Genomic DNA, 22,505 nt, shown 5'->3' with positions numbered 1-22,505 from the left:
GTGTGTGTAGTGTGTGTGTAGTGTGTGTGTAGTGTGTGAATGTGTGTGTAGTGTGTGAATGTGTGTGAAGTGTGTGTAGTGTGTGTGTAGTGTGTGAATGTGTGTGTAGTGTGTGAATGTGTGTGTAGTGTGTGAATGTGTGAATGTGTGTGTAGTGTGTGTGAATGTGTGTGTAGTGTGTGTAGTGTGTGTGTAGTGTGTGAATGTGTGTGTAGTGTGTGAATGTGTGTGTAGTGTGTGAATGTGTGTGTTGTGTGTGAATGTGTGTGTAGAGTGTGTAGTGTGTGAATGTGTGTGTAGTGTGTGTAGTGTGTGTAGTGTGTGAAGTGTGTGTAGTGTGTGTGAAGTGTGTGTAGTGTGTGTGAAGTGTGTGAATGTGTGTGTAGTGTGTGTGTAGTGTGTGTAGTGTGTGTGAAGTGTGTGAATGTGTGTGTAGTGTGTGTGAATGTGTGTGTAGTGTGTGTAGTGTGTGTGAAGTGTGTGAATGTGTGTGTAGTGTGTGTGAATGTGTGTGTAGTGTGTGTAGTGTGTGTAGTGTGTGTGAATGTGTGTGTAGTGTGTGTGAATGTGTGTGTAGTGTGTGTAGTGTGTGTAGTGTGTGTGAAGTGTGTGAATGTGTACCTCCAGTATAACAACGTCGTAGTCGTTGAAGGAACAGAACTGAGGAGCCCAGCGGGCGTCGCTCCGGATCACCTCGTTTATCAGGTACTCAAAGTCCAGAGTCAACTGCTCCACACACACACTCTGTAGGACACACACACATTAGCATGTTCAGGTTTACTGCACTTCTCCTGGACTTGGGTTCCTTCCAAATACTAAGTGAAGACAACAGGTCTAAATATTAACACACTCAGGTCCTGTGTCTCTCAAACAAATCTCTCTTATTTCTCTCCTTCGCTGATCTCCCTCTCTCCATTGGTAGGGCTGGATTTTTATTCACACACACACACACACACACACACACACACACACACACACACACACACACACACACACACACACACACACACACAAAAACACACACACCTGTCCGTTGTGGGGCCCAGTGACCAGCTGTAGGTTGCGTCCCTTCAGGTCAGTCACAGTGAAGGGCAGCTGGACCTTATCATCCTCATAACCTGGAGGGAGAGTGGGAGGGAGGGAGGGAGAGTGGGAGGGATAGAGGAAGAGTGGGAGGGATAGAGGGAGAGTGGGAGGGATAGAGGGAGGGATAGAGGGATAGAGGGAGGGATAGAGGGAGAGTGGGAGGGATAGAGGGGAGAGTGGGAGGGATAGAGGGAGGGATAGAGGGATAGAGGGAGAGTGGGAGGGATAGAGGGAGGGATAGAGGGATAGAGGGAGGGATAGAGGGAGAGTGGGAGGGAGAGTGGGAGGGAGAGTGGGAGGGAGAGTGGGAGGGAGAGTGGGAGGGATAGAGGGAGAGTGGGAGGGAGAGTGGGAGGGAGAGTGGGAGGGAGAGTGGGAGGGATAGAGGGAGAGTGGGAGGGAGAGTGGGAGGGATAGAGGGAGAGTGGGAGGGAGAGTGGGAGGGAGAGTGGGAGGGAGAGTGGGAGGGATAGAGGGAGAGTGGGAGGGATAGAGGAAGAGTGGGAGGGATAGAGGGAGAGTGGGAGGGATAGAGGGAGAGTGGGAGGGATAGAGGAAGAGTGGGAGGGATAGAGGGAGAGTGGGAGGGATAGAGTGAGGGAAGAGAGAGAGGGATAGAGTGAGGGAAGAGAGAGAGGGATAGAGGGAGAGTGGGAGGGATAGAGGGAGGGATAGAGGGATAGAGGGAGGGATAGAGGGAGAGTGGGAGGGATAGAGGGATAGAGGGAGGGATAGAGGGAGAGTGGGAGGGAGAGTGGGAGGGATAGAGGGAGAGTGGGAGGGAGAGTGGGAGGGAGAGTGGGAGGGAGAGTGGGAGGGATAGAGGGAGAGTGGGAGGGAGAGTGGGAGGGAGAGTGGGAGGGATAGAGGGAGAGTGGGAGGGAGAGTGGGAGGGATAGAGGGAGAGTGGGAGGGAGAGTGGGAGGGAGAGTGGGAGGGATAGAGGGAGAGTGGGAGGGAGAGTGGGAGGGATAGAGGGAGAGTGGGAGGGAGAGTGGGAGGGATAGAGGGAGAGTGGGAGGGAGAGTGGGAGGGAGAGTGGGAGGGAGAGTGGGAGGGATAGAGGGAGGGATAGAGGGAGGGAGAGTGGGAGGGATAGAGGGAGAGTGGGAGGGATAGAGGGGAAGAGGGAGAGTGGGAGGGAGAGTGGGAGGGAGAGTGGGAGGGATAGAGGGAGAGTGGGAGGGAGAGTGGGAGGGATAGAGGGAGAGTGGGAGGGATAGAGGGGAAGAGGGAGGGATAGAGGGAAGGATAGAGGGAAGAGGGAGGGATAGAGGGAGGGATAGAGGGAGGGTTAGAGGGAGGGATAGAGGGAGGGTTAGAGGGAGGGATAGAGGGAAGGATAGAGGGAAGAGGGAGGGATAGAGGGAAGAGGGAGGGATAGAGGGAAGAGAGAGCGATAGAGGGAAGAGGGGGGATAGAGGGAAGAGGGGGGGATAGAGGGAAGAGAGGGATAGAGGGAAGAGAGAGGGATAGAGGGAAGAGAGAGGGATAGAGGGAAGAGGGGGGGATAGAGGGAAGGATAGAGGGAAGAGGGAGGGATAGAGGGAAGAGAGAGGGATAGAGGGAGGGATAGAGGGAAGAGGGAGGGATAGAGGGAAGGATAGAGGGAAGAGGGAGGGATAGAGGGAAGAGGGAGGGATAGAGGGAAGAGAGAGCGATAGAGGGAAGAGGGGGGGATAGAGGGAAGAGAGAGCGATAGAGGGAAGAGGGAGGGTTAGAGGAAGAGAGAGGATAGAGGGAAGAGAGGGATAGAGGGAAGAGAGAGGGATAGAGGGAAGAGAGAGGGATAGAGGGAAGAGGGGGATAGAGGGAAGGATAGAGGGAAGAGGGAGGGATAGAGGGAAGAGAGAGGGATAGAGGGAAGAGGGGGGGATAGAGGGAAGGATAGAGGGAAGGATAGAGGGAAGAGGGAAGAGAGAGGGATAGAGGGAAGAGAGAAGAGGGAGGGTTAGAGGGAAGAGGGAAGAGGGAGGGTTAGAGGGAGGGATAGAGGGAGGGTTAGAGGGAGGGATAGAGGGAGGGTTAGAGGGAGGGATAGAGGGAAGAGGGAGGGATAGAGGGAAGAGGGAGGGATAGAGGGAAGAGGGAAGAGGGAGGGTTAGAGGGAGGGATAGAGGGAGGGTTAGAGGGAGGGATAGAGGGAGGGTTAGAGGGAGGGATAGAGGGAAGAGGGAGGGATAGAGGGAAGAGGGAGGGATAGAGGGAAGAGAGAAGAGGGAGGGTTAGAGGGAAGAGGAAGGGATAGAGGGAAGAGGGAGGGATAGAGGGAAGAGAGAGGGATAGAGGGAAGAGAGAGGGATAGAGGGAAGAGAGAGGGATAGAGGGAAGAGAGAGGGATAGAGGGAAGAGAGAGGGATAGAGGGAAGAGGGAAGAGGGAGGGTTAGAGGGAGGGATAGAGGGAGGGATAGAGGGAGGGTTAGAGGGAGGGATAGAGGGAAGAGGGAGGGTTAGAGGGAGGGTTAGAGGGAGGGTTAGAGGGAGGGATAGAGGGAGGGATAGAGGGAGGGATAGAGGGAGGGATAGAGGGAGGGTTAGAGGGAGGGATAGAGGGAGGGATAGAGGGAGGGTTAGAGGGAGGGATAGAGGGAGGGATAGAGGGAGGGTTAGAGGGAGGGATAGAGGGAGGGTTAGAGGGAGGGTTAGAGGGAGGGTTAGAGGGAGGGATAGAGGGAGGGTTAGAGGGAGGGATAGAGGGAGGGTTAGAGGGAGGGATAGAGGGAAGAGGAAGGGATAGAGGGAAGAGAGAGGGATAGAGGGAAGAGGGAAGAGGGAGGGTTAGAGGGAAGAGGGAGGGATAGAGGGAAGAGGGAGGGATAGAGGGAAGAGGGAGGGATAGAGGGAGGGTTAGAGGGAAGAGGGAGGGATAGAGGGAAGAGGGAGGGTTAGAGGGAGGGTTAGAGGGAGGGTTAGAGGGAGGGATAGAGGGAGGGATAGAGGGAGGGATAGAGGGAGGGATAGAGGGAGGGTTAGAGGGAGGGATAGAGGGAGGGTTAGAGGGAGGGATAGAGGGAGGGTTAGAGGGAGGGATAGAGGGAAGGATAGAGGGAAGAGGGAGGGATAGAGGGAAGGATAGAGGGAAGAGGGAGGGATAGAGGGAAGAGGGAGGGATAGAGGGAAGAGGAAGGTATAGAGGGGAGGAAATAGACGAAGGAGTTTCAGCTCCCTATTTACATGTCCAAACACATTGTGTGTTCCATGTGAAAACATTTCTTCTACAGTGTGTGTGTCTCACCTCCTGCAGCCTGCTCTGGCGCCCCCGGCTGTGGCATGCGGTACTGCAAGCGGGTGTAGTTGACATATCCCGGCTCGCTGCAGCCTGCTTCCTGAGAAGACTGAGGAGTGGGGGGGGACGAGGAGGAGGAGGAGGCAGGAGACACCGCACTACACTGAATAGAGTCCTCCTGCAAAGGTCGCAACAAACTTTGGTTCCCAGCTGAAGTGGAAGTCTGTGGTGCGCTAGTCAGTTGATCCATCTGTGTGTCTTCCCTCTGTTCTCTATCCCTCTCCACGCTCACCCCTTCTCTCTCAGTCACCACGGGCTCCTCTCCTCCCTCCGTTTTCCCTCTCCTCTCTCCTCCCTCGTTTTCCCTCCCTCCTCCCTGGGCACGTCTGAAGAGGTCGGCGGCAAACTCTCGCGCCCGGGCGGCAGCTTGTGATTGGCTAGGGGAAAGAGGGGCGGGGCTTGGTTTGGCGGTTAGCGGGCGGCTGTCGGGAGACCCATGAGAGGAAGAGGATGAAGAGGGCGATGGAGGGGATTGATGTTCTGAGGTGGGGGCTGTGGCTCTCTTTCTGAACAGGATCTGAGTCGAATGACCCTGCTCACCTGCTGACAACACAGGAGACGAGACTTAGTAACATCACACAGGAGACGAGACTTAGTGACATCACACAGGAGACGAGACTTAGTGACATCACACAGGAGACGAGACTTAGTGACATCACACAGGAGACGAGACTTAGTGACATCACACAGGAGACGAGACTTAGTGACATCACACAGGAGACGAGACTTAGTGACATCACACAGGAGACGAGACTTGGTGACATTACACAGGAGACGAGACTTGGTGACATCACACAGGAGACGAGACTTAGTGACATCACACAGGAGACGAGACTTAGTGACATCACACAGGAGACGAGACTTGGTGACATCACACAGGAGACGAGACTTAGTGACATCACACAGGAGACGAGACTTAGTGACATCACACAGGAGACGAGACTTAGTGACATCACACAGGAGACGAGACTTAGTAACATCACACAGGAGACGAGACTTAGTGACATCACACAGGAACATCACTCAGGAGACGAGACTTAGTAACATCACACAGGAGACGAGACTTGGTGACATCACACAGGAGACGAGACTTGGTGACATCACACAGGAGACGAGACTTGGTGACATCACACAGGAGACGAGACTTGGTGACATCACACAGGAGACGAGACTTGGTGACATCACACAGGAGACGAGACTTGGTGACATCACACAGGAGACGAGACTTGGTGACATCACACAGGAGACGAGACTTGGTAACATCACACAGGAGACGAGACTTGGTAACATCACACAGGAGACGAGACTTGGTGACATCACACAGGAGACGAGACTTAGTGACATCACACAGGAGACGAGAGATAGTCATATCATCACACAGGAGAAACAAGAAAGAGGGGAAATGAACGAGACAGAGAGAAGAGGTAGAGAGAAATTAAACTGAACCAGAAAGGTGAAGTGTGTGTTCATTGTGTGTGTTGTCTCCTACCTGGACAGAGGGACACAGAGCAGGCCACCAGGGAATAGGAGGTGTTGAGGAAGATCACCTGGTCTTTCTTCAGCTGGAAGGCAGGCTGGAAGGTGGGGAAGGGATAGACCACCTGGTACCGACTGTTCAACATATAACCATGTTCCAGACACTCTCCACTACCTAGAGAGACAGAGAGACTGTTCAACATACAACCATGTTCCAGACACTCTCCACTACCTAGAGAGAGACTGTTCAACATATAACCATGTTCCAGACACTCTCCACTACCTAGAGAGAGAGAGAGACTGTTCAACATATAACCATGTTCCAGACACTCTCCACTACCTAGAGAGAGAGAGAGAGAGAGACTGTTCAACATTCAACCATGTTCCAGACACTCTCCACTACCTAGAGAGAGAGAGAGACTGTTCAACATATAGCCATGTTCCAGACACTCTCCACTACCTAGAGAGAGACTGTTCAACATTCAACCATGTTCCAGACACTCTCCACTACCTAGAGAGAGAGAGAGACTGTTCAACATTCAACCATGTTCCAGACACTCTCCACTACCTAGAGAGAGACTGTTCAACATACAACCATGTTCCAGACACTCTCCACTCCCTAGAGAGATAGAGACTGTTCAACATTCAACCATGTTCCAGACACTCTCCACTACCTAGAGAGAGACTGTTCAACATACAACCATGTTCCAGACACTCTCCACTACCTAGAGAGAGAGAGACTGTTCAACATACAACCATGTTCCAGACACTCTCCACTCCCTAGAGAGATAGAGACTGTTCAACATTCAACCATGTTCCAGACACTCTCCACTACCTAGACAGAGACTGTTCAACATATAACCATGTTCCAGACACTCTCCACTACCTAGAGAGAGAGAGAGACTGTTCAACATACAACCATGTTCCAGACACTCTCCACTACCTCGAGAGAGAGAGAGAGAGAGAGAGAGAGAGAGAGAGAGAGAGAGAGAGAGAGAGACTGTTCAACATACAACCATGTTCCAGACACTCTCTACTACCTAGACAGAGACTGTTCAACATATAACCATGTTCCAGACACTCTCCACTACCTAGAGAGAGACTGATCAACATATAACCATGTTCCAGACACTCTCCACTACCTAGAGAGAGACTGTTCAACATATAGCCATGTTCCAGACACTCTCCACTACCTAGAGACAGAGAGACTGTTCAACATACAACCATGTTCCAGACACTCTCCACTACCTAGAGAGAGACTGTTCAACATATAGCCATGTTCCAGACACTCTCCACTACCTAGAGAGAGACTGTTCAACATACAGCCATGTTCCAGACACTCTCCACTACCTAGAGAGACACTGTTCAACATACAGCCATGTTCCAGACACTCTCCACTACCTAGAGAGAGACTGTTCAACATACAGCCATGTTCCAGACACTCTCCACTACCTAGAGAGAGACTGTTCAACATACAACCATGTTCCAGACACTCTCCACTACCTAGAGAGAGACTGTTCAACATACAGCCATGTTCCAGACACTCTCCACTACCTAGAGAGACACTGTTCAACATACAGCCATGTTCCAGACACTCTCCACTACCTAGAGAGAGACTGTTCAACATACAGCCATGTTCCAGACACTCTCCACTACCTAGAGAGAGACTGTTCAACATACAACCATGTTCCAGACACTCTCCACTACCTAGAGAGAGACTGTTCAACATATAGCCATGTTCCAGACACTCTCCACTACCTAGAGAGAGACTGTTCAACATACAACCATGTTCCAGACACTCTCCACTACCTAGAGACAGAGAGACTGTTCAACATACAACCATGTTCCAGACACTCTCCACTACCTAGAGACAGAGAGACTGTTCAACATACAACCATGTTCCAGACACTCTCCACTACCTAGACAGAGACTGTTCAACATATAACCATGTTCCAGACACTCTCCACTACCTAGAGAGAGACTGATCAACATATAACCATGTTCCAGACACTCTCCACTACCTAGAGAGAGACTGTTCAACATATAGCCATGTTCCAGACACTCTCCACTACCTAGAGAGAGAGAGACTGTTCAACATACAACCATGTTCCAGACACTCTCCACTACCTGAGAGAGAGACTGTTCAACATATAGCCATGTTCCAGACACTCTCCACTACCTAGAGAGAGACTGTTCAACATACAGCCATGTTCCAGACACTCTCCACTACCTAGAGAGAGACTGTTCAACATACAGCCATGTTCCAGACACTCTCCACTACCTAGAGAGAGAGACTGTTCAACATACAGCCATGTTCCAGACACTCTCCACTACCTAGAGAGAGAGACTGTTCAACATACAACCATGTTCCAGACACTCTCCACTACCTAGAGAGAGACTGTTCAACATATAGCCATGTTCCAGACACTCTCCACTACCTAGAGAGAAGAAGACTGTTCAACATATAGCCATGTTCCAGACACTCTCCACTACCTAGAGAGAGACTGTTCAACATATAGCCATGTTCCAGACACTCTCCACTACCTAGAGAGAAGACTGTTCAACATATAGCCATGTTCCAGACACTCTACACTACCTGGAGAGAGAGACTGTTCAACATATAGCCATGTTCCAGACACTCTCCACTACCTAAGAGAGAGAGAGAGACTGTTCAACATATAACCATGTTCCAGACACTCTCCACTACCTAGAGAGAGAGAGACTGTTCAACATACAGCCATGTTCCAGACACTCTCCACTACCTAGAGAGAGACTGTTCAACATATAGCCATGTTCCAGACACTCTACACTACCTAGAGAGAGAGAGACTGTTCAACATATAGCCATGTTCCAGACACTCTCCACTACCTAGAGAGAGAGAGAGAGAACTGTTCAACATATAGCCATGTTCCAGACACTCTCCACTACCTAAGAGAGAGACTGTGTGTTTGGTAGTTAGAGGAGAAACGTGTGTGTACCTGTGATATGGTAGAGGTGTTTGTAGGGCAGCAGGGTCTGAGAGTGAGTGTGTGTATGTATATGTGTGTGTACAGTGAGGGAAAAAGTATTTGATCCCCTGCTGATTTTGTACGTTTGCCCACTGACAAAGAAATGATCAGTCTATAATTTTAATGGTAGGTTTTATTTGAACAGTGAGAGACAGAATAACAACAAAAAAATCCAGAAAACGCATGTCAAAAATGTTATAAAATGATTAGCATTTTAATGAGGGAAATAAGTATTTGACCCTCTGCAAAACATGACTTAGTACTTGGTGGCAAAACCCTTGTTGGCAGTCACAGAGGTCAGACGTTTCTTGTAGTTGGCCACCAGGTTTGCACACATCTCAGGAGGGATTTTGTCCCACTCCTCTTTGCAGATCTTCTCCAAGTCATTAAGGTTTCGAGGCTGACGTTTGGTAACCTCGAACCTTCAGCTCCTCCACAGATTTTCTATGGGATTAAGGTCTGGAGACTGGCTAGGCCACTCCAGGACCTTAATGTGCTTCTTCTTGAGCCACTCCTTTGTTGCCGGCCGTGTGTTTTGGGTCATTGTCATGCTGGAATACCCATCCACGACCCATTTCCAATGCCCTGGCTGAGGGAAGGAGTTCTCACCCAAGATTTCACGGTACATGGCCCCGTCCATCGTCCCTTTGATGCGGTGAAGTTGTCCTGTCCCCTTAGCAGAAAAACACCCCCAAAGCATAATGTTTCCACCTCCATGTTTGACGAGTGGGGATGGTGTTCTTGGGGTCATAGAGCACGTTCCTCCTCCTCCAAACACGGCGAGTTGAGTTTACATTTTACATTTAAGTCATTTAGCAGACGCTCTTATCCAGAGCGACTTACAAAATGGTGCATTCACCTTATGATATCCAGTGGAACAACCACTTTACAATAGTGCATCTAAATATTTTAAGGGGGGTTATAAGGATTACTTTATCCTATCCTAGGTATTCCTTAAAGAGGTGGGGTTTCAGGTGTCTCCGGAAGGTGGTGATTGACTCCGCTGTCCTGGCGCGTGAGGGAGCTTGTTCCACCATTGGGGTGCCAGAGCAGCGAACAGTTTTGACTGGGCTGAGCCGGAACTGTGCTTCCTCAGAGGTAGGGGCCAGCAGGCCAGTGGTGGATGAACGCAGTGCCCTTGTTTGGGTGTAGGGGCCTGATCAGAGCCTGAAGGTATGGAGGTGCCGTTCCTTTACAGCTCCGTAGGCAATCACCATGGTCTTGTAGCGGATGCGAGCTTCAACTGGAAGCCAGTGGAGAGAGCGGAGGAGCGGGGTGACGGAGAGAACTTGGGAAGGTTGAACACCAGACGGGCTGCGCGTTCTGGATGAGTTGTAGGGGTTTAATGGCACAGGCAGGGAGCCCAGCCAACAACGAGTTGCAGTAATCCAGACGGGAGATGACAAGTGCCTGGATTAGGACCTGCGCCGCTTCCTGTGTGAGGCAGGGTCGTACTCTGCGAATGTTGTAGAGCATGAACCTACAGGATCGGGTCACCGCCTTGATGTTAGTGGAGAACGACAGGGTGTTGTCCAGGATCACGCCAAGGTTCTTGGCACTCTGGGAGGAGGACACAAGGGAGTTGTCAACCGTGATGGCGAGATCATGGAACGGGCAGTCCTTCCCCGGAGGAAGAGCAGCTCCGTCTTGCCGAGGTTCAGCTTGAGGTGGTGATCCGTCATCCACACTGATATGTCTGACAGACATGCAGAGATGCGATTCCGACGCCTGGTTATCAGAAGGGGGAAAGGAGAAGATTAATTGTGTGTCGTCTGCATAGCAAATGATAGGAGAGACCATGTGAGGATATGACAGAGCCAAGTGACTTGGTGTATAGCGAGAATAGGAGAGGGCCTAGAACAGAGCCCTGGGGACACCAGTGGTGAGAGCGCATGGTGCGGAGACAGATTCTCGCCACGCCACCTGGTAGGAGCGACCTGTCAGGTAGGACGCAATCCAAGCGTGGGCCGCGCCGAGATGCCCAACTCGGAGAGGGTGGAGAGGAGGATCTGATGGTTCACAGTATCAAAGGCAGCAGATAGGTCTAGAAGGATGAGAGCAGAGGAGAGAGAGTTAGCTTTAGCAGTGCGAAGAGCCTCCGTGACACAGAGAAGAGAAGTCTCAGTTGAATGCCCAGTCTTGAAACCTGACTGATTAGGATCAAGAAGGTCATTCTGAGAGAGATAGCAGGAGAGCTGGCCAAGGACGGCACGTTCAAGAGTTTTGGAGAGAAAAGAAAGAAGGGATACTGGTCTGTAGTTGTTGACATCGGAGGGATCGAGTGTAGGTTTTTTCAGAAGGGGTGCAACTCTCGCTCTCTTGAAGACGGAAGGGACGTAGCCAGCGGTCAAGGATGAGTTGATGAGCGAGGTGAGGAAGGGGAGAAGGTCTCCGGAAATGGTCTGGAGAAGAGAGGAGGGGATAGGGTCAAGTGGGCAGGTTGTTGGCGGCCGGCCGTCACAAGACGCGAGATTTCATCTGGAGAGAGAGGGGAGAAAGAGGTCAAAGCACAGGGTAGGGCAGTGAGCAGGACCAGCGGTGTCGTTTGACTTAGCAAACGAGGATCGGATATCGTCAAACTCCTTTTCAAAATGGTTGGACGAAGTCATCCGCAGAGAGGGAGGAGGGGGGGAGGGGAGGAGGATTCAGGAGGGGAGGAGAAGGTAGCAAAGAGCTTCCTAGGGTTAGAGGCAGATGCTTGGAATTTAGAGTGGTAGAAAGTGGCTTTAGCAGCAGAGACAGAAGAGGAGAATGTAGAGAGGAGTGAGTGAAAGGATGCCAGGTCCGCAGGGGAGGCGGAGTTTTCCTCCATTTCCGCTCGGATGCCCGGAGCCCTGTTCTGTGAGCTCGTAGTGAGTCGTCGAGCCACGGAGCAGGAGGGGAGGACCGAGCGGCCTGGAGGATAGGGGACAGAGAAAATCAAAGGATGCAGAAAGGGAGGAGAGGAGGGTTGAGGAGGCAGAATCAGGAGATAGGTTGGAGAAGGTTTGAGCAGAGGGAAGAGATGATAGGATGGAAGAGGAGAGAGTAGCGGGAGAGAGAGAGCGAAGGTTGGGACGGCGCAATACCATCCGAGTAGGGGCAGAGTGAGAAGTGTTGGATGAGAGCAAGAGGGAAAAGGATACAAGGTAGTGGTCGGAGATTTGGAGGGGAGTTGCAATGAGATTAGTGGAAGAACAGCATCTAGTAAAGATGAGGTCAAGCGATGCTGCCTTGTGAGTAGGGGGGAAGGTGAGAGGGTGAGGTCAAAAGAGGAGAGGAGTGGAAAGAAGGAGGCAGAGAGGAATGAGTCAAAGGTAGACGTGGGGAGGTTAAAGTCACCCAGAACTGTGAGAGGTGAGCCATCCTCAGGAAAGGAACTTATCAAGGCGTCAAGCTCATTGATGAACTCTCCAAGGAACCTGGAGGGCGATAAATGATAAGGATGTTAAGCTTGAAAGGGCTGGTAACTGTGACAGCATGGAATTCAAATGAGGAGATAGACAGATGGGTCAGGGGAGAAAGAGAGAATGTCCACTTGGGAGAGATGAGGATTCCAGTGCCACCACCCCGCTGGCTCGATGCTCTGGGGGTATTGCGGAGAACACGGGCAGACGAAGAGAGAGCAGTAGGAGTAGCAGTGTTATCTGTGGTAATCCATGTTTCCGTCAGCCAGGAAGTCAGGGACGAGGGTAGCATAGGCTGAGATGAACTCAGCCTTGTTGGCTGCAGACCGGCAGTTCCAGAGGCTGCGGAGACCTGGAACTGTTGAACTGAGTTGATGCCAAAGAGCTCCATTTTGGTCTCATCTGACCACAACACTTTCACTCAGTTGTCCTTTGAATCATTCAGATGTTCATTGGCAAACTTCAGACGGGCATGTATATGTGCTTTCTTGAGCAGGGGGACCTTGCGGGCGCTGCAGCATTTCAGTCCATCACAGCGTAGTGTGTTACCAATTGTTTTCTTGGTGACTCTGGTCCCAGCTGCCTTGAGATCATTGACAAGATCCTCCCGTGTAGTTCTGGGCTGATTCCTCACCGTTCTCATGATCATTGCAACTCCACGAGGTGAGATCTTGCATGGAGCCCCAGGCCGAGGGAGATTGACAGTTCTTTTGTGTTTCTTCCATTTGCAAATAATTTCACCAACTGTTGTCACCTTCTCACCAAGCTGCTTGGCGTTGGTCTTGTAGCCCATTCCAGCCTTGTGTAGGTCTACAATCTTGTCCCTGACATCCTTGGAGAGCTCTTTGGTCTTGGCCATGGTGGAGAGTTTGGAATCGGATTGATTGATTGCTTCTTTGGACAGGTGTCTTTTTACAGGTAACAAACTGAGATTAGGAGCACTCCCCTTTAAGAGTGTGCTCCTAATCTCAGCTCGTTACCTGTATAAAAGACACCTGGGAGACAGAAATCTTTCTGATTGAGAGGGGGTCAAATACTTATTTCCTCATTAAAATGCAAATCAATGCATAACATTTCTGACATGCATTTTTCTGGATTTTTTTGTTGTTATTCTGTCTCTCACTGTTCAAATAAACCTACCATTAAAATTATAGACTGATCATTTCTTTGTCAGTGGGCAAATGTACAAAATCAGCAGGGGATCAAATACTTTTTCCCTCACTGTACGTATGTGCACCTGTGCGTATGGTAGAGGTGTTTGTAGAAGACTGAGAGGGCGGGAGTGTGTGTGTGTGTGTGTATGGTAGAGGTGTTTGTAGGGCAGCACTGAGAGCAGGGTCTGGGAGTGTGTGTGTGTGTGTGTGTGTGTGTGTGTGTGTGTGTGTGTGTGTGTGTGTACCTGTGTGTATGGTAGAGGTGTTTGTAGGGCAGCACTGAGAGCAGGGTCTGGGAGTGTGTGTGTGTGTGTGTGTGTGTGTGTGTGTGTGTGTGTGTGTGTGTATGGTAGAGGTGTTTGTAGGGCAGCACTGAGAGCAAGGTCTGGGAGTGTGTGTGTGTGTGTGTGTGTACCTGTGCGTATGGTAGAGGTGTTTGTAGGGCAGCACTGAGAGCAGGGTCTAGGAGTGTGTGTGTGTGTGTGTGTGTGTGTGTGTGTGTGTGTGTGTGTGTGTGTGTGTGTGTGTGTGTGTGTGTGTGTGTGTGTGTGTGTTTGGTGTGTGTGTGTGTACCTGTGCGTATGGTAGAGGTGTTTGTAGGGCAGCACTGAGAGCAGGGTCTAGGAGTTGTGGTGTGTGTGTGTGTGTGTGTGTGTGTGTGTGTGTGTGTGTGTGTGTGTGTGTCCTGTGTAGAGTGTTTGGGGCAGCACTGAGAGCAGGGTTAGGAGTGTGTGTGTGTGTGTGTGTGTGTGTGGTGTGTGTGTGTGTGTGTGTGTGTGTGTGTGTGTGTACCTGTGCGTATAGTAGAGGTGTTTGTAGGGCAGCACTGAGAGCAGGGTCTGGGAGTGTTGTGTGTGTGTGTGTGTGTGTGTGTGTGTGTGTGTGTGTGTGTACCTGTGCGTATGGTAGAGGTGTTTGTAGGGCAGCACTGAGAGAAAGGTCTGGGAGTTGTGTGTGTGTGTGTGTGTGTGTGTGTGTGTGTGTGTGTGTGTGTGTGTGTGTGTGTACCTGTGCGTATGGTAGAGGTGTTTGTAGGGCAGCACTGAGAGCAAGGTCTAGGAGGTGTGTGTGTGTGTGTACCTGTGCGTATAGTAGAGGTGTTTGTAGGGCAGCACTGAGAGCAAGGTCTGGGAGTGTGTGTGTGTGTGTGTGTGTGTGTGTGTGTGTGTGTGTGTGTGTGTGTGTGTGTGTGTACCTGTGCGTATGGTAGAGGTGTTTGTAGGGCAGCACTGAGAGCAAGGTCTAGGAGTGTGTGTGTGTGTGTGTGTGTGTGTGTGTGTGTGTGTGTGTGTGTGTGTGTGTGTGTGTGTGTGTGTGTGTGTGTGTGTGTGTGTGTGTGTGTACCTGTGCGTATAGTAGAGGTGTTTGTAGGGCAGCACTGAGAGCAGGGTCTAGGAGTGTGTGTGTGTGTGTACCTGTGCGTATAGTAGAGGTGTTTGTAGGGCAGCACTGAGAGCAGGGTCTAGGAGGAGGCATGGAGGCGATGGTGATGTAGATATCTCTATTGTTCTCATCACTCATCATCAGATTCATCAACACCGAGCTGGAGCTACGAGTACTGACAGAGAGAGACAGAGAGAAGAGTATGGGGAAGGAGGGTAGAGTGTAGGGGTGTGGGAGGGAAAGAGAGATGAGGGAGAGAGAGAGAAGAGTATGGGGAAGGGAGGGTAGAGTGTAGGGGTGTGGGAGGGAAAAGAGAGATGAGGGAGAGAGAGAGAAGAGTATGGGGAAGGGAGGGTAGAGTGTAGGGGTGTGGGAGGGGGGGAAAGAGAGATGAGAGAGAGAGAGAGAAGGGTATGGGGAAGGGAGGGTAGAGTGTAGGGGTGTGGGAGGGAAAAGAGAGATGAGGGAGAGAGAGAGAAGAGTATGGGGAAGGGAGGGTAGAGTGTAGGGGTGTGGGAGGGAAAAGAGAGATGAGGGAAGAGAGAGAAGAGTATGGGGAAGGGAGGGTAGAGTGTAGGGGTGTGGGAGGGAAAAGAGAGATGAGAGAGAGAGAGAAGAGTATGGGGAAGGGAGGGTAGAGTGTAGGGGTGTGGGAGGGAAAAGAGAGATGAGAGAGAGAGAGAAGAGTATGGGGAAGGGAGGGGTAGAGTGTAGGGGTGTGGGAGGGAAAAGAGAGATGAGGGAGAGAGAGAGAAGAGTATGGGGAAGGGAGGGTAGAGTGTAGGGGTGTGGGAGGGAAAAGAGAGATGCAGAACATACAGAAATGTCCAGTCACTGATCTGATCACAGACATCTCTAGAAAGACCAAATGTACGCTGGCTTGATGTCTTACTTGAAGCCAAAGATGATGATCTTGGAGTGGTCGTTGGGCCACTCACACACTGTCAGGTAGAGATCACTGTAGATGTCCTCACCTGTAAACAGACGCACATGGTGCACCTGGGGAGAGAGAGAGAGGTAGGGGATGGAGAGAGAGGAGGGGGATGGAGAGAGAGGAGGGGGATGGAGAGGGGGATGAGAGAGAGGAGGGGGATGGAGAGAGAGGAGGGGGATGGAGAGAGAGGAGGGGGATGGAGAGAGAGGAGGGGGATGGAGAGAGGAGGGGGATGGAGAGAGAGGAGGGGATGGAGAGAGAGGAGGGGGATGAGAGAGAGGAGGGGGATGAGAGAGAGGAGGGGGATGAGAGAGAGGAGGGGATGAGAGAGAGAGGGGGATGAGAGAGAGGAGGGGGATGAGAGAGAGGAGGGGGATGAGGAGAGAGAGGAGGGGGATGGAGAGAGAGGAGGGGATGAGAGAGAGGAGGGGGGATGGAGAGAGGAGGGGGATGGAGAGAGAGGAGGGGGATGGAGAGAGAGGAGGGGGATGAGAGAGAGAGGAGGGGGATGAGAGAGAGAGGAGGGGGATGGAGAGAGAGGAGGGGGATGGAGAGAGGAGGGGGATGGAGAGAGGAGGGGGGATGGAGAGAGGAGGGGATGAGAGAGAGGAGGGGGATGGAGAGAGAGGAGGGGGATGGAGAGAGAGGAGGGGGATGGAGAGAGGAGGGGGATGGAGAGAGAGGAGGGGATGGAGAGAGAGGAGGGGGATGGAGAGAGGAGGGGATGGAGAGAGAGGAGGGGGATGGAGAGAGAGGAGGGGGATGGAGAGAGAGGAGGGGGATGGAGAGAGAGGAGGGGGATGAGAGAGAGGAGGGGGATGAGAGAGAGAGGGGGATGGAGAGAGAGGAGGGGATGGAGAGAGAGGAGGGGGATGGAGAGAGGAGGGGGATGGAGAGAGAGGAGGGGGATGAGAGAGAGAGAGGAGGGGGATGGAGAGAGAGGAGGGGGATGGAGAGAGAGGAGGGGATGGAGAGAGGAGGGGGATGAGAGAGAGGAGGGGAGGAGGGGGATGAGAGAGAGAGGAGGGGATGAGAGAGAGAGGAGGGGGATGGAGAGAGAGGAGGGGGATGGAGAGAGAGGAGGGGGATGGAGAGAGGAGGGGGATGGAGAGAGGAGGGGGATGGAGAGAGGAGGGGGATGGAGAGAGTGAGAGAGGAGGGGGATGAGAGAGAGGAGGGGATGGAGAGAGAGGAGGGGGATGGAGAGAGGAGGGGGATGAGAGAGAGGAGGGGGATGGAGAGAGAGGAGGGGGATGGAGAGAGAGGAGGGGGGATGGAGAGAGGAGGGGGATGGAGAGAGAGGAGGGGGATGAGAGAGAGAGGAGGGGGATGGAGAGAGAGGAGGGGGATGAGAGAGAGAGGAGGGGGATGGAGAGAGAGGAGGGGGATGGAGAGAGAGGAGGGGGATGGAGAGAAAGAAGAGAGAGATGAAGAGATGATAAGTAAAAAAAGGGTAAAATGGGACAACAGAATGATGAAAGAGAGGGATGAAATCATCTCCATCTCCTCACCATTGCAGCAAGTGTAACTGTTGACAGGCCAATCAGCAACACATCATCCACCTCATTACTGCTATAAGGATGGCACTGGAGACCACTTCCTGGATGGTTTAGGCTACAGTCAGTCCATGTACTGTAGTAGGTCTGTTCTACTGGTCCACATCTCTTCAGGCCATACGGAGGGCACTGGAGATGGTTCCCAGTCGGTCCAACCTACCTGTTTGAGTCTGCTGTGTAGGTTGAACTCCCACCAGTAGAGGTGATAGGTGTAGAAGGAGAAGTCATCGTCCTCTCCACAGTCACTGGTGTAGGACAGCACATAACGACCACACTTAGTGAACCCCAGGAAGATGTGTCTGGAACAAGAGAGAGGGAGGGGTGTGAGAGAGAGAGGGGGAGGGTGTGGAGAGAGAGAGAGAGAGAGAGAGAGAGGGAGGGGTGTGAGAGAGAGAGAGAGAGGGGTGTGAGAGAGAGAGGGAGGGGTGTGAGAGAGAGAGAGAGAGAGAGAGAGAGAGGTGTGAGAGAGAGAGAGGGGTGAGAGAGAGAGAGAGAGGGAGGGGTGAGAGAGAGAGAGAGAGAGAGAGAGAGAGAGAGAGAGAGAGAGAGAGAGAGAGAGAGAGAGAGAGAGAGAGAGAGGGTGAGGAGAGAGAGAGAGAGAGAGAGAGAGAGAGAGGGGTGAGAGAGAGAGAGAGAGAGAGAGAGGGGTGAGAGAGAGAGAGAGAGAGAGAGAGAGAGGGAGGGGTGAGAGAGAGAGAGAGAGAGAGAGAGAGAGGGAGGGGTGAGAGAGAGAGAGGGAGGGGTGAGAGCGAGAGAGGGAGGGGTGAGAGCGAGAGAGGGAGGGGTGAGAGCGAGAGAGGGAGGGGTGAGAGCGAGAGAGGGAGGGGTGAGAGCGAGAGAGGGAGGGTGAGAGCGAGAGAGGAGGGTGAGAGCGAGAGAGGGAGGGGTGAGAGCGAGAGAGGGAGGTGGTGAGAGCGAGGTGTGAGAGCGAGGGTGTGAGAGCGAGGGGTGTGAGAGCGAGGGTGTGAGAGCGAGGGTGAGAGCGAGGGTGAGAGCGAGGGTGTGAGAGCGAGGTGAGGCGATGAGAGCGAGGTGTGAGAGCGAAGGTGAGAGCGAGGTGTGAGAGCGAGAGGGAGGGTGTGAGAGCGAGGTGTGAGAGCGAGGTGTGAGAGCGAGGTGTGGCGAGAGAGTGTGAGCGAGAGGGTGTGAGAGAGAGGGTGTGAAGAGAGCGAGGGGTGTGAGAGCGAGAGGGAGGTGTGAGAGCGAGGGGTGTGAGAGCGAGGGGTGTGAGAGAGAGAGGTGTGAGCGAGAGAGAGGGGTGTGAGCGAGAGAGAGGTGTGAGCGAGAGAGGGGTGTGAGAGAGAGAGGGGTGTGAGAGAGAGAGGGGTGTGAGAGAGAGAGGGGTGTGAGAGAAAGAGGGGTGTGAGAGAAAGAGGGGTGTGAGAGAGAGGGAGGGGTGTGAGAGAGAGAGGGAGGGGTGAGAGAGAGAGAGAGGGAGGGGTGAGAGAGAGAGAGGGAGAGAGAGGGAGGAGAGAGAGAGAGGTGTGAGAGAGGTGTGAGAGAGAGAGGGAGGGGTGTGAGAGTGGGGACACAAGGTGTGTGTGGAGATGATGATTTAATTGACTGGTTCAGTTGGCTCAATGTTGCTCAACATTTCTCTGGTTAGCTAACGGAGAATTCCATCCAGATGGCAAGATACTTAACAATGCTAACAATACCTGTTCCACCACACTTTCTCCCTCACCTCAAACTTTCCAAATGCCAGATGTTTTTTCGGTTACAGTTCATGAAGTACGCTTCATCACCTTCTCACCCCCAGGCTTCTCACCTAACGTTACCTCTTCACCCCCGTCTCCGTGGCCAGGCTTCTCACCTAACGTTACCTCTTCACCCCCGTCTCCGTGGCCAGGCTTCTCACCTAACGTTACCTCTTCACCCCCGTCTCCGTGGCCAGGCTTCTCACCTAACGTTACCTCTTCACCCCGTCTCCGTGGCCAGGCTTCTCACCTAACGTTACCTCTTCACCCCCGTCTCCGTGGCCAGGCTTCTCACCTAACGTTACCTCTTCACCCCGTCTCCGTGGCCAGGCTTCTCACCTAACGTTACCTCTTCACCCCCGTCTCCGTGGCCAGGCTTCTCACCTAACGTTACCTCTTCACCCCGTCTCCGTGGCCAGGCTTCTCACCTAACGTTACCTCTTCACCCCGTCTCCGTGGCCAGGCTTCTCACCTAACGTTACCTCTTCACCCCCGTCTCCGTGGCCAGGCTTCTCACCTAACGTTACCTCTTCACCCCCGTCTCCGTGGCCAGGCTTCTCACCTAACGTTACCTCTTCACCCCCGTCTCCGTGGCCAGGCTTCTCACCTAACGTTACCTCTTCACCCCCGTCTCCGTGGCCAGGCTTCTCACCTAACGTTACCTCTTCACCCCCGTCTCCGTGGCCAGGCTTCTCACTAGAGGTCGGCCGATTATGATTTTTTCAACGCCGATACCGATAGGGGGACCCAAAAAAGCCGATACCGATTAATCGGCCGATTATTTGTTTATTTATTGTGATAATGACAACAATACTGAATGAACACTTATTTTAACTTAATCTAATATATCAATAAAATCAATTTAGCCTCAAATAAATAATGAAACATATTCAATTTGGTTTAAATAATGCAAAACAAAGTGTTGGAGAAGAAAGTAAAAGTGCAATCAATAGGTGCCATGTAAGAAAGCTAACGTTTAAGTTCCTTGCTCAGAACATGAGAACATATGAAAGCTGGTGGTTCCTTTTAACATGAGTCTTCAATATTCCCAGGTAAGAAGTTTTAGGTTGTAGTTATTATAGGAATTATAGGACTATTTCTCTCTATACGATTTGTATTTCATATACTTTTGACTATTTAGCTTCCGTCCCTCTCCTCGCTCCTACCTGGGCTCAAACCAGGAACACATCGACAACAGCCACCCTCGAAGCAGCGTTACCCATACAGAGGAAGGGAAAAAAACTACTCCAAGTCTCAGAGCGAGTGACGTTTGAAACGCTATTAGCGTGCACCCGGCTAACTAGCTAGCCAGGTGCACAACTGAGCAAGAGGACAAGTACATCAGTGTCTAGTTTGAGAAACAAACGCCTCACAAGTCCTCAACTGGCAGCTTCATTAAAAGTACCCGCAAAACACCAGTCTCAACGTCAACAGTGAAGAGGAGAGACTCCGGGATGCTGTCCTTCTAGGCATAAATGTATAAGTGACCCCAAACCTTTGAACGGTAGTGTATATACATATATACACACACACACTAACAGTCAAAAGTTTGGAACATACTCATTCCAGGGATTTTCTTTATTTTTACTATTTTCAACATTGTAGAATAACAGTGAAGACATCAAAACTATGAAATAACCTATGGAATCATGTAGTAACCAAAAAAGTGATTAACAAATCAAAACAGATTTTATATTTAATATTCTTGTTATTTTACCAAATAGGGCTATCTTCTGTATACCACCCCTACCTTGTCACAACACAACTGATTGGCTCAAACGCATTAAGAAGGAAAGAATTTCCACAAAATAACTTTTAACAAGGCACACATGTTAATTGAAATGCATTCCAGGTGACTTCCTCATGAAGCTGGTTGAGAGAATGCCAAGAGTGTGCAAAGCTGTCACCAAGCAAAGGGTGGCTACTTTGAAGAATCTCAAATATTTGTTTCTCAAATTTTTGGTTACTATATGATTCCATATGTTAATTCATAGTTTTGATGTCTTCACTATTATTATACAATGTAAAAATAAAGAAAAACCAAAACGTTTGCCTGGTACTGTATATACACAGTACATGTGAAAAGTAAGGACACACCTACTCATTCAAGGGTTTTTTGTCATTTTCACTATTTTCTACATTGTAGAAAGACAGTCTTTCACAAACACTCACCCTGCTCTGAGGAACTCCTCGCTGACTATGTTCTTCAGGGGAACACAGACGCGCGGTGGTAGTTTCCTGAACAAGCGCTGAGAATACTGGCCAGACAACTATAGGAGAGAGGACGTGGGAAGTTAGTGAAAAGTGGTCAACGTACCCAATAAAGAACCTTCATTGAAACAGCTTGTTAGTCCATGGGGTCGTATGTATAACCATCTCAGAGTAGTCGAGCGGATTTAGGATCAGTTTAGCCTTTCAGATTACGAGTTAGATTACTTGGACAGGAGGGACCTCAGATCCTAGATCAGCACCTACTCGGAGATGCTTGATACATACAGTACTTGGACGAGGCTTGGTCTGAGTCCAGGAAACCAGTCTTGACCACTCTACTACCTACACACCCACCCAGCAGTGTTCTTTCATCCAGGTCTCTAGGGTGTACACTGCATGATTTTGTTCTTAATCAACATTAACACCTGATTTAACTAGCTGATCAGCATCACCTTTAACGTTAGCCGAAACAAAAAGGCCAGCAGTCCCCAAGACCAGAATTGAAAAACATTGCAACACAGAGGAATCATGCCGTGCATAGTGATCTGAAATGGCCAGCGGCGACTACAAATGCAAAACTAGTAAATTGGCTTGTTAGCTTGTTGCGTTAGTGAAAGCGAAATAAACTGTTTACGTGCGCAAGCTGGTTTACTGCTCGGTTCAACAAACGTTAGCTAGCTAAGTGGCTTGGGATAGACGGTTAACTAGCTAGCAACATTCCCTTACACAATAGAGCAACCAGCCTTTAACTTAGTTATCATGGATTGGAGCTAGGTTTTGGCCAAAGGTGGCTTGCTAACGAGTCAGCCTGCTAGCAAGTTGGTGCTTAGAAACACGTTAACTAGCTAGCATCCGCAGGGTCTTGCACTATCGAGACATTGACCCTGCGACCTCATTCTTCGTTAAAGCCATGCTCTTGTCTAGTTTGTTGCATACCCTTCCACGGTTCAGAAGCTTGACGACATGTTCTTTGTGTTTTCTCTGCGTTTGTTTGTTACCGTCCTTTTCGGTTTTCGAGCTGGGCGCCATTTTCCGCCGTAGTGTTCACTACGCCCTACCTACCATCTCGACCCATGGCCTTCCCATTGGTTCTCGATCATCGTGGGAGCAGTCCGATTGGCATATGTTAACGTAAATCAACGACGAAAACAAATCTCCCAGCCTGTGATTGGTTACAGGGTGAACAATATGATTGTTTTTGTCACAAATTACGTTTAGTGAACATAAGTTCAGCAATATTGCTGAAACTAATACTTTAGTTTCAATTCAAGTCAGAGATAAGACTATTTTGCAACAAAAACATACAATCCATCCAAATATCTCAATA

The 22,505-nt window shown here is 51.0% G+C and overlaps 1 protein-coding gene across 2 annotated transcripts in view; it reads right to left on the bottom strand.

Moving 5' to 3' along the window:
- The window catches only part of LOC106594349 (DDB1- and CUL4-associated factor 15), a 42,929-nt gene extending 20,664 nt beyond the window's left edge, over nt 1–22,265 (bottom strand). Inside the window, exons 1-9 of one of the 2 annotated variants that reach the window (XM_045690814.1) lie at nt 22,115–22,265; nt 21,140–21,237; nt 17,431–17,569; nt 15,673–15,779; nt 14,813–14,955; nt 5,863–6,024; nt 4,323–4,916; nt 1,027–1,118; nt 622–744 (exon numbers count right to left, since the gene is read on the bottom strand). In XM_045690814.1, the coding sequence (XP_045546770.1) occupies nt 622–744; nt 1,027–1,118; nt 4,323–4,916; nt 5,863–6,024; nt 14,813–14,955; nt 15,673–15,779; nt 17,431–17,569; nt 21,140–21,237; nt 22,115–22,207 (1,551 nt within the window). In that variant the 5' untranslated portion in view covers nt 22,208–22,265. The remainder of the gene's footprint in view (nt 1–621; nt 745–1,026; nt 1,119–4,322; nt 4,917–5,862; nt 6,025–14,812; nt 14,956–15,672; nt 15,780–17,430; nt 17,570–21,139; nt 21,238–22,114) is intronic. The other variant, XM_045690815.1, reaches the window with a different exon arrangement.
- Nucleotides 22,266–22,505: the final 240 nt, after the last annotated feature.

Source organism: Salmo salar, chromosome ssa12 (assembly GCF_905237065.1).
Source record: "Salmo salar chromosome ssa12, Ssal_v3.1, whole genome shotgun sequence".
NCBI classification, from domain to species: Eukaryota; Metazoa; Chordata; class Actinopteri; order Salmoniformes; family Salmonidae; genus Salmo; species Salmo salar.
This window is presented reverse-complemented; position numbering and strand designations above follow the sequence as displayed.